Source organism: Castanea sativa, chromosome 2 (assembly GCF_040712315.1).
Source record: "Castanea sativa cultivar Marrone di Chiusa Pesio chromosome 2, ASM4071231v1".
Classification (NCBI taxonomy): domain Eukaryota; kingdom Viridiplantae; phylum Streptophyta; class Magnoliopsida; order Fagales; family Fagaceae; genus Castanea; species Castanea sativa.
In genome coordinates, this window is record NC_134014.1 from 34,271,343 (window position 1) to 34,281,821 (window position 10,479).

A 10,479-nucleotide genomic window follows, 5' to 3' on the forward strand; every position below is an offset into this window, starting at 1 on the left:
GTCCAAAGGACCAGGTATGGCCAAGATTCCGTTTAACTCTCAGAGATGTGTTAAGGCGTTAATTTACCCAAGGCATAAGTCCGAGGGACCATGTATGGTTGAGGTTCTATTTAACCCTTAGAGATATGTAAGGCGTTAATTTATCCAAGGCATGTAGTCCAAGGGACCAGGCATGGCCAAGGTTCTGTTTAACCCTTAGAGATATGTTGGGGCATTAATTTACCCGAAGCATGTGTCCGACGAACTAGGCATGGCCGATGTTTAGTTTAACTCTTAGCTGCAATGACACGGGAATAACAAATGAGATGTACTTATATTAATAATAATATCTTTTCAAGTTACTTAAATTCCAGGGTTGTCGTACAGTGTTTCCATCTAGATCCTCTAGTCTAAATGTACCTATGCCCGCTACTGAGGTGATGTGATAAAGGCCTTCCTAATTTGCCCCAGGATGGGTTTTTCGTATTGCAGACCACTTCCCTGAGGACAAGGTCCCCTGGCACAACTGGCCGTGACTTCACCTTTTTATCGTAACCTTGCCTCAGCTTGTGTTGGTAGTGGGCCATTTTTATCGTTGCCGTCTCTCTTTTCTCCTCGGCCTAGTCCAAACTTGCATACAGCTGACTATCATTGTTATGCTCTTCAAATTGATCTGTTCTCATCATCAGGAATTCCATTTCCATGGGTATAATTGCTTCCACCCCATACGTCATGGAGAAGGGGGTTTCCCTGGTTGATCTTCTTGGGGAAGTTCTGTATGACCATAGTACATAGGGCAACTCATCTCATCTACCCAATTCCCTTTTGCCTCGTCCAGTCTTTTCTTCAGTCCATCAAGGATCACCTTGTTGGTGACCTCGACCTACCCGTTTTCTTGTGGGTATGCAGGGGTAGAGTAGTTGTTCCTGATTCCAAGTTCATTACAATATCTCCTGAAAGCCTTGCTGTTAAACTGTGATCCGTTGTCAGATATGAGGGCATAAGGTACAATGAACCACGTGACAATGTTCCTCCACACGAATCTCTTCATGTCCTGGTCTCGGATATTAGCTAATGGCTCGGCTTTTACCCATTTCGTGAAATAATCTGTCCCAATGAGCAACCATCTCCAGTTTGCAGTAGCCCGAGGGAATGGGCCCATGATGTCTAGACCCTACTAAGTGAAAGGCCACGGGCTAGAGAGTGGGTTCAGAGCCCCTCCGAGTTAGTGGATATTTGGGGCGTACCTTTGGCGTTGATCACATTTCCTCGCGTAGTCCCAGGCAGACTTTTGCATACTGGGCCACTAATACCCCTAAGTAAGGGCTCTGTAAGCCAAGGATCTTCCCTCTGCGTGGCTCCCACAAATCTCTTCATATAGCTCTTCCAACAATGGCTTCACTGCTTCTGTGTGTACACATATGGCCCAGAAAAAGACCGTCGATACAATTTTGCTCTTGAGATAGCCAATACTGCGGGGTGCACCTCTAGATCTTCACAGCCTCTGCCTTATCCTTCAGCAAGTCTCCACTCCTCAGGAATGCCACTATGTCCATCTAGCTATGTCCAACTCGGACAGACTACACCATGGTCGGGCTCTGGTCCTTCCACCTCGGCCTGTCTAATTACTCTACTATGATTAACCGTGGCAGAGAACCACCGGGCGTCGTTGTCAGTGTAGCTAATGAATCAGAATGGGAATTTTTGCACCGTGGTATTTACGTCAAGGTGAATTCCTAAAAGTATGCCTAGAGTTGCTTTATCTTTTTCTACGTGAGAGTACCTCGTCTCAGCATCTTATAGAGATTTTCTAACGTAGTACACTGGTCTTTGAACCCTAGAATCAACCCGAATCAAGACGAGGCTGACTGCGTGGTTTTTGACAACTAGGTAGGCGTAGAGGACCTCTTCTTGCCCAAGACAAGACAACATCGACGGATTTGACAAATACTCTTTCAGCTCTCAGTAGGCCCAATCACATCCTCTATCCAGGAGAAATCCTTCAACTTGTGCAGAAGTTGGAAGAATGGTCTGCATCGGTCAACCAACCGCGATATGAACCTGTTCAGGGCGCTATCATGCCCATCAACTGCTACACCTCTTTGGGGTTCCGAGGTGGATGTAGGTCATTTATGGCCTTGATATGATCTGAGTTTACCTCAATGCCACAATGTGTTATCATAAAGCCCAAGAACTTCCCCAAGCTCACCCCAAACGAACACTTTGAAGCATTCAGTCACAGTTGGTGTTTCTTGAGCACAGAAAAAGCCTGCTCCAAGTATTGTATGTGCTCAGACGCAACTTTACTTTTTATCTCCATGTCGTCTATATAGGCTTCCATATTCCTACCCAGCTCGGCCTTAAATATTCTTGTCACCATCCTCTAGTAGGTGGATCCCATGTTTTTCAACCTAAAAGGCATTACTCGGTAGTGGTAGTTGTCGAGGGGAGTCCTGAAGGCTATTTTTTCCTGGTCGGTGAGTGCTAGAGGGATCTGGCGGTATCCCTGGAAAGCATCAAGAAAGCTCATCCGAGGGTGTCTGAAGGTGGCGTTTACCACCTGGTCTATCCTCAGGGCAGGGAAGGGGTCTTTGGGACAAGCCTTATTGAGATCAGTGAAGTTCTTTTTCACTACCACAGTGTTAACCAGCCAATCTGGATAAAAAATTTCCTTTATTGCCCCAGCTTGTTTCAACTTGTTGACTTCTTCTTTTACTACATTGGAATGCTCATCGGAGGATCTCCAAGGTTGCTATTTCTTTGGCCGAGCTTCAGGATTCACGTTCCACTTATGGCATATGAAGTCCAGATTAAGCGAATACATCGATATGTTGCTTGAGGAAAGCCACCAACTTGTCCCTTTCTGCCGATGATGGATGCGCTCCTACCTGAAAGTATTTGTCTAAATTGCTCCCAATAGCCACCTTGTTCAGGCTCTCATAGGCCTCTGCTGCTCCAACCCTATCGTTATCGTCCTCGACCTCGACCGTGATAAGCATTAACTGCTATAACTTTAGTAGCACCTCGTCCATTCCTTCTGGAGGGGTTCAGTGGTTGATTACTGCGATGAGGCATTGTCTCACCAAGGCTTGGCATCCTCGTATCTCTCCAATCCAACCTTTAGTTAGGAATTTCACCTTTTGGCGCAGAGTGGATGATACGGCTCCGAAAACGTGTAGCCACAGCTGAGCTAGAATAGCTATGTATGGTGAATACTCGTCCACCATAATGAAGTTCACCAACACTTCCTTCTTCTCTACTTGGACCAGTAGCTTGATTTTTCCCTTTGGGATCACCGTTTTTCCGTCGAATCCCATGAATGGGGCTCCGTAACTCTCCAAGTCTGTCTCCTTTAGCCCCAGTCCTCTAAACAGATCAGGGTACATGATTTCAGCCCCACTTCCCCCATTGACCATTACCCTATGTACGTCGAAGCCCCTAATATGCACTGTGACAACCAGAGTGTCAACATGGGGTTGGGCAGTGCTGACCAGGTCTTCGTTAGAAAAACCCCTCACCATACTAGGTCCTGTCCTGGCCCTTTTGCAGAGGTCTTCTTGGCTGAAGTTGATAACAAGGGGAGACACGAACATCACCATTGTTAACATGGCCAGCGTTTATTCAGATTCAACGAGGATAACGTGAATAGTCCCCAAGGGGGGCCGTGGTGCTTGCCCTCCCTAGTATCCCTGATGCAGGGCTCTTCTTTGTGTCGAGGTCTCATTCGTGAACTCTTCCAACTTTCCTTCCTTAAGCAGACAATTCAAGTACAACCGTAGGGTTTTGCACTCCTTAGTGCTGTGCCCTTATCCTAATGATATTGGCAATACACTAACTGATTTCTTTGGGTCGGGTCTCCACCCATCTTGTGTGGCCAAGTGAAGTAAGACTCGTTCCGGAACTTCTGCAGTATGTGGTGGATTGGGACCCTGAACACCAAGTTGACCGGTTGGACCTCGTTTTGCTGTCCTTGATTGCAAAAGTTTGCCTTAGGCCAATTTCCCCCTGTCTTATTGAAGCAGTTATACTTTAGGTCGTGGAAGCCCTTTGCCTTTCTCTTAATTTGTGCTCAGTCATCTTCTACCTTCTTATGCTCATCTATCGGGTCCATCAACTGTTTCATGGTCTGAGCAGGTCTCATGGTGTGGGACTCCCATAGGTCGAACTCAGTGGGTAGCCCACTCTTGAGGGTGCGTACCGCAACGTCCTCAAAGTCCCCATCCAATTCGTTGTACAGTTCCAAATACCTATCCAAGTAGGTCTTCAAGGTTTCTCCCTCTCTCATTGACAACGCCAGCAGGGAGTCCAATGTCCTCGGCACGTTATTGCATGTAACAAACCTTGCACCAAAAGCTCTGGTGATCTCCTCGTAGGAATCAATAGACCTTTCATGTAGTCCATCAAACCATCTCATTTCCACTAGGCCGAGTTTGGATGGAAAGACCTTGCACATCTTCTGATTAAAGTGGCTAACGTGCTCTATGGGGTCGGTCCTCCCGTTGTAAACGGTGAAGGTGGGTTGTGCAAAGCGTTTGGGCAGTTTGGCCCTCTCGATCCACCTCATGAAGGGCGACTTAGATATCTGGGAAAGGGCCTTGCTCATAGCGTCCATACCCCTATCTCCCCGGGGGATAGGTCTGTGCATCCTGCGGTGCTGCCTTTCTCTATGCGAATCTTCAGAAGAATTAGTTTCCGTTTCATTGGGAGGCGTCCTACTTCTCCTACGTCGACCCCGTTTTGGCTTTGAACTAGAGCCTAAGCTTGTAGTGAGACTACTACCCGGTCAATTTCTCTGGTTCTGCCTTATTTGCCTACGTAGATGGTTCACCTCCCGTCTTATGTCAACGATCTCACTTGAGAGATGGCTTCACGATCTTGAATAACTGTGGCTGCATTGACTAGAACGGGCTAGTCTCGAGCTCCTGGACTTAGACCTAGCTAACTCACGGTCCCAGCGGTTTTCCAGGTTTACGAACTGGTCCTGCCACCGAGGATGAGAACTCACGGATCCTTCCCTACTGGACATCCTTTGGCATTCTCCTTAAAGGTGTGTAGATTAAGTGAAATTTCCCACAGACGGTGCCAATTGTAAATGCCAAGAATGAGTTGACATAATACAACGAATTTGTAGAGGCAAGAACTTGAATCAAATAACCTAGCATAGTTGAAGAAGAAGAAAAAGACAAGGAACAATGAAGAATACTAGTCCTCTACCAAGGTCCGTGGACAGATACTCATATTAGATTGATCCTATGAACCTCCTTCCCTTTCAGGAGGATCTCTTACATTATATAGCCTCTTTCAGCTAATCTGCCCTCCATTTATTGATCATGTAGGCCACTACTCAACTACTTGTCCCATCAGACACCTTTCCAAATCTTCTAAGTTGTGGCAACCAAGACAACACTATTCAGGGGTCTTCTCCACATAAATGCAGTTAGGGGGTTTGGTGGGGTGCATTAAATATGGTAGCAGTTACCATCTCTTCAGACACGTCAGGACTAACCCCCTCTCTAAAGTTCTTCCTCTACAGTGTGACCTCCTCTAGTAATGTGCCATTAACATGGCCAAGGCCCGCTTCCCCAGCCTTGCCGTCCGAGGGTATGGTCCCCTCGGAACTACATCGGCCTCCTCAGCCTCGGATATGACACGTGGCACTATTTCCTTATTAAATTTCTGTATCTCACAACAACCATACGATATATGAAAAAAATTCTTGAATTTAATAATTAAAATATGTTATGCACTTAAGGAGTATAGACTACATGGTATTTTGTTTTTCAAACATTTATTTAGAGTTATGTTTTGATACATTAATGGCCTCTTTTATCTAAAGGAGTCTTAATGGATAAAAAGGATAAAGAAAATTGTTAGAAAAAATTATTAGTTCAAGTAAATAGCTGCATGATCATATTAAGATGTGAATTCCATTTCATGATGTAGATTTAATATTACTTGCTAATAGCAATCTTGTGAAGGAATATGTTGTTGATATTTATAACATACTATGTTAAAAAAAAAAATTCATGAATACTATTCAAATTTGTTGTGGGTGATAAATATAGGTATGGATATTGACATTTGAAAAAACCAAAATAAAAATTAATTACAATGAAATTTAAAATAATAATAAAAAGTTACATGCTCATAATGTTAGACAATTTCTTTCGCACACATATAATATCATTAACAACAAAAACAAAAATGAGAAATAGTAACATAAAAATTTTACTTCTCAAGAAAATTAATTTAATCTAATAACACACATATAAACTTAACACAAATACAAATAGAACCCTTGTTGTAGGAAAGAATACAAAATTTGATAATTCTTAAATAATATTTATAGAAGTTTATATAATAGATTTTATGGATTTAAAATTGCATTTATGACTCATAAGCAAAACCTTAAAAAAAAACAAACAAAAACAAAGAAGAGAAATACATACCTGTAATAGTTTGGATGGTAGGTTTGATAAAGACTTTTACTATGGATTTCACAAACATCAAATTGCCTTAGTAATAAGAAAAAAAAACAAACAAAGGAGAGTTAGATTTCTTAACAACATAGAAATTGTAAGAGAATGAGAATTATTGATAATGGGGGAGAGAAAAGAAGAAGAAGAAGAAGAAGAAGTTGTGCCTAAGAATATATAAAAATACACTGGAAAAACATTATATATATATATATATATAGAGAGAGAGAGAGAGAGAGAGAGAGAGAGAGAGAGAGAGAATTTTCAATTGTGAGCAACTTAGATTTCTAGTCGTTCTAGAAATTATAAGAGAAGAAGAATTAACTTAGGATGTATGTTTATCCCAAAAAAAATGTCATATAGTCATTGAACATAATTTAAGTAAAAAGAAGAAGAAGAAAGAAAGTAAGTAAATGTGAATGGCAATAAGGAAATAGGATAGACATATTTTTTTTAAAGTTATAACCAGCTTAGAAGTTTAAACCTATCCAAATAAGAAGAAGTTATACTCAACATAACTTTATCCAAAAAAGTGATAAAGTCATAGAAGAAAAGTTGATAATAACAAAATTATATCTTTAGTGTGTTGTTGTTTTCTAATAAACGTGCAGTATGTTGCTTTTTTTTCTTAATTAAAATTTTAATAAATTATTGGATGAAGAATTTGGATTGTAATCAAATTAAGATATAATTTGGATTGTAATCAAAGTAAGATTTTTATTGACTTAGAAATTATAAGAGAAGGAATATTATATCTATATTTTCTTAAAATCTTATAAAATTTTTGCAATATGGTGAAGCCACTTGGCGCAACTAGGGCGTCTAAGCCCAACTTTTATTATATAGTATATATGTGTGTGTGTGTATATATATATATATATATATATATATCTTGAAACAAAACAATATATATATATATGACTAAAAAATAGAAAAATATAAGAAAAAGATTGGGTTACATACAAAATAATAATCCATGGCTATAAGTTTGCACCCTATTATAAAATATCACACTAGTGAAGTAGAGAGATAATAATAATAAAAACAACAACAACAACAACAACATTTGAGTTTGAGTTTAAGTTGGACTTGTTAAAGATAGAGTTTCACTCATTGTTAAGTTTGACTAAACAAAAATAATTTTATTTAAATAAAATGATAATTTTAATTAAATATTGTGATAACGTGAAAAATTATGAAAGTTTCAGAGGTTTTAGTTATATAAAAACATACACACACACACACACACACACACACACATATATATACACAGATGATGGCAGATCGTTCTAGAGCGATGATATGCTACGTTTGAAGAGACTAAGAAAAGAGGATAGTAGTTCTTAAATAGGAGATAGTAGAGACAGTGGGAGAGTGTTATTGTATTTGGCTAGAAGTCTAACTTGGGTTAGGAGTTTTTTCTTTCATTAATTAATTATTAAATTTATTTAAGTAATGCTGATGTGTAAAATTTGTTTTAAAAAATTGATAATGATGAGCTTGAGTTTAAGTTGAACTTGTTAGAGAGATAGAGGTTCACTCCCTATTAAATTTGGACTAAACAAAAATAATTTTATTTAAATAAAATGGTAATTTTATTTAAATATTGTGCTGACGTGAAAAATTGTGAGAGCTTCAAAGGCTTTGGTTATATATTTATTTATTTAAAATTTTTTAAATTTTGTAAGTTTTTTTAGGAAAACATAATGCATTTTACATTTAATTATTATATTTTTTAAGGAAAATGTTTTTAATCAAAATTCAATAACAAACCAAAATATTAAAATGTATCAATATCAAGATTCAATTTATCAATAATGGGAAGGAAAGTATAATTTCAATAAACCTTAGGAAGGTGTGTGCAATCTTCCTAATATAAAATTAAGGTGCATTAATTATGTCTACATCATTTAATATTAGAATATGCTTTTTTTATAAGAATATTTGAATATGCTTTGTAAATGTACAACTGACAATTTCTAGTTATAAATAAGAAGGCAAATGCATTTCGAGTATAGCTAAATATCTTTTTTGAGCACTACAAAAATGAATCAAATGATCATGGCCCAACTTTATTGTTTTGTATTTATCCTTCTTTTAGCCTTTGGCCAAAGTACTTCTTCTAAATCAACAAACACCATATTACACACTATGTACGAATTGTCGACCATCTCAACAACAAACCTCTTACCTATCATTGTAAATCTACAGATGATGATTTAGGCCTTAAAACTCTCCAACCCAATGGAGAGTGAGAATTCTCTTTTGGCGACTTTGCTTTTAAGACCACAGATTTCTATTGCTATTTTTTTAATAAAAAATTACAAGCTTCTTTTGATGTGTATGTAGAAACTAGTACGTTTGAAGCCAATTGTGGTGGGAACCATTGCATTTAGACAGCACAAGAGGATGGATTCTACTTATATGATATGAGTTCGGATCAAAATGTGAAGATGCATGATTGGAGAAAATAAATATTAAGGTGGCGAAACGTTTACTTATCAAAATAAATGAAATTGATGATTTTATGAGGGGAAATTTATATGGATTTTGCGACCTAGCTGAAATGGTAGTCTCGTTGACTTCAATATCAACTCGGTTTTTTTCTTCTTTTCATTAAATAAAAAATAAAAACTTTTCTCTTTGTAGACAACTCATTTTGTAACCCTCATTTACTTCACAAAATGGTAAAACAATTATTTTGCAATGTACTAGAAAATATTAATTTTGTTGATTCAATCTTTTGATGTGTTCTACAAAATAAATCTTGAATGAGAATTAAGAGGTTTCAAGTGTTTTAAGTAATTGTGTGTATGTAATGGTTTTTTTTTTTCTAGAGATAATTGTAATCCCCCCCCCCCTCCACATTTCTGGCTTCCTTTCTTTTTTATAGTGGTGTTACAAGACCAGCCAAATGAAGGAGAAAACAAAAGAGGTCACTAGGTATTAGGCTAGTCCATTATTGAGAAGAATTCCTTCTTAAAAGGAGTTATTATTGCTATTTTACCTATGATTCAATAACATGTTTCGCCTAAATGCTTAAACCATTTTCATAATATGAAAGATCCTAATTGAAACTTGCTCAAGCAATTAGTAACCCCTAATTAAATGCTACTTGATTTTTGATTTGAGAGTGAAAAGATGATGGAATGTGGAATCCTCATTATTCAACCGAAAAAGCTTTGTGTTAATGAGTTCTTTTTTTACACAGTACATTAACATGGGTCTACTGATCTCAAAAGTGAGCCAAGTTTTTTCCACTTCTTTATTTTTAGTTTTACTTTATTTTCTTCTAAATGTCAAAAATAATTTACAAAATGTTAGGATAGTCATCATCATTTTATTGATAATTTGCAATGATGAAAGGATACTTTTTTTGGGTGAAAAGTTCCTCCAAATTACCTTTGACCTCTACCTTTCATTAGTTTTTGTTAACATACAATTAGAGAGAAAATTTTTCAATTTGATAAATTATGTGAATGCTTTTCAAAGTTTTGTGGATAGTTCCATGTTATACTTAAATTCTTTACATAGGGAAAAAGTGTGACATATGGTTTAAATGATATTCTTTAGTGGAATTAACAATGTTAAGTTGCAAGAAATGTGATTGTCGTTTATTTTAAAAAACAAAGGAGGTCTTTGTACAATTAATAGGGAAGGACAATGTAATTTTAGTAATCCTCAAGGGTGGACAGTGCAATTTTCCCACCTTCCATTTTTGGCATTCATTAATTAAAGTTTCAATAAATGTGTTTGAAATATTTAATATATTAAATATACATGGTTATTAAATGTCTTTGCTCATTAAATGTCTTTACTCTAAATTGATTTTTCTATATTTTAGATATTAAATTTCTTGCAATAATTTAATGAATTAAATTATTGCAATAAATAAGCTTGTTTAATATTTGCACTAATTACTTTGTCTTACATTAATAAATGTGTATTTTTAATTTTCTAGCATTAAATATACTTGCACATAAAATGTACTCACATTAAAATATAAGCAAAAATGCAATTTACA

The 10,479-nt window shown here is 37.4% G+C and overlaps 2 protein-coding genes across 2 annotated transcripts; both read right to left on the reverse strand.

Annotated features, from left to right (window-relative positions):
• Positions 1–599: 599 nt before the first annotated feature.
• LOC142625255 (uncharacterized) lies at positions 600–1,141 on the reverse strand. Its single transcript, XM_075798944.1, has 2 exons — positions 867–1,141; positions 600–753 (listed from the first exon to the last, which is right to left on the reverse strand). The coding sequence occupies exons 1-2, from the start codon at positions 1,139–1,141 to the stop codon at positions 600–602; spliced, it is 429 nt and encodes a 142-aa protein (XP_075655059.1).
• A 2,907-nt stretch (positions 1,142–4,048) lies between these two features.
• Positions 4,049–4,582, reverse strand: LOC142625256 (uncharacterized). Its single transcript, XM_075798945.1, has one exon. It carries the CDS (start codon positions 4,580–4,582, stop codon positions 4,049–4,051), a length of 534 nt encoding a protein of 177 aa, XP_075655060.1.
• Between the last annotated feature and the right edge of the window lie 5,897 nt (positions 4,583–10,479).

What these genes read in the sequence shown, in the direction of transcription:
- LOC142625255 (XM_075798944.1), bottom strand. Translation starts at nt 1,141, where the DNA reads ATGGGCCCATTCCCTCGGGCTACTGCAAACTGGAGATGGTTGCTCATT. An exon ending in GCATACCCACAAGAAAACGG is followed by an intron (nt 754 to 866) that starts GTAGGTCGAGGT and finishes ATGGTCATACAG; the next exon opens with AACTTCCCCAAGAAGATCAA.
- LOC142625256 (XM_075798945.1), bottom strand. Translation starts at nt 4,582, where the DNA reads ATGAGCAAGGCCCTTTCCCAGATATCTAAGTCGCCCTTCATGAGGTGG.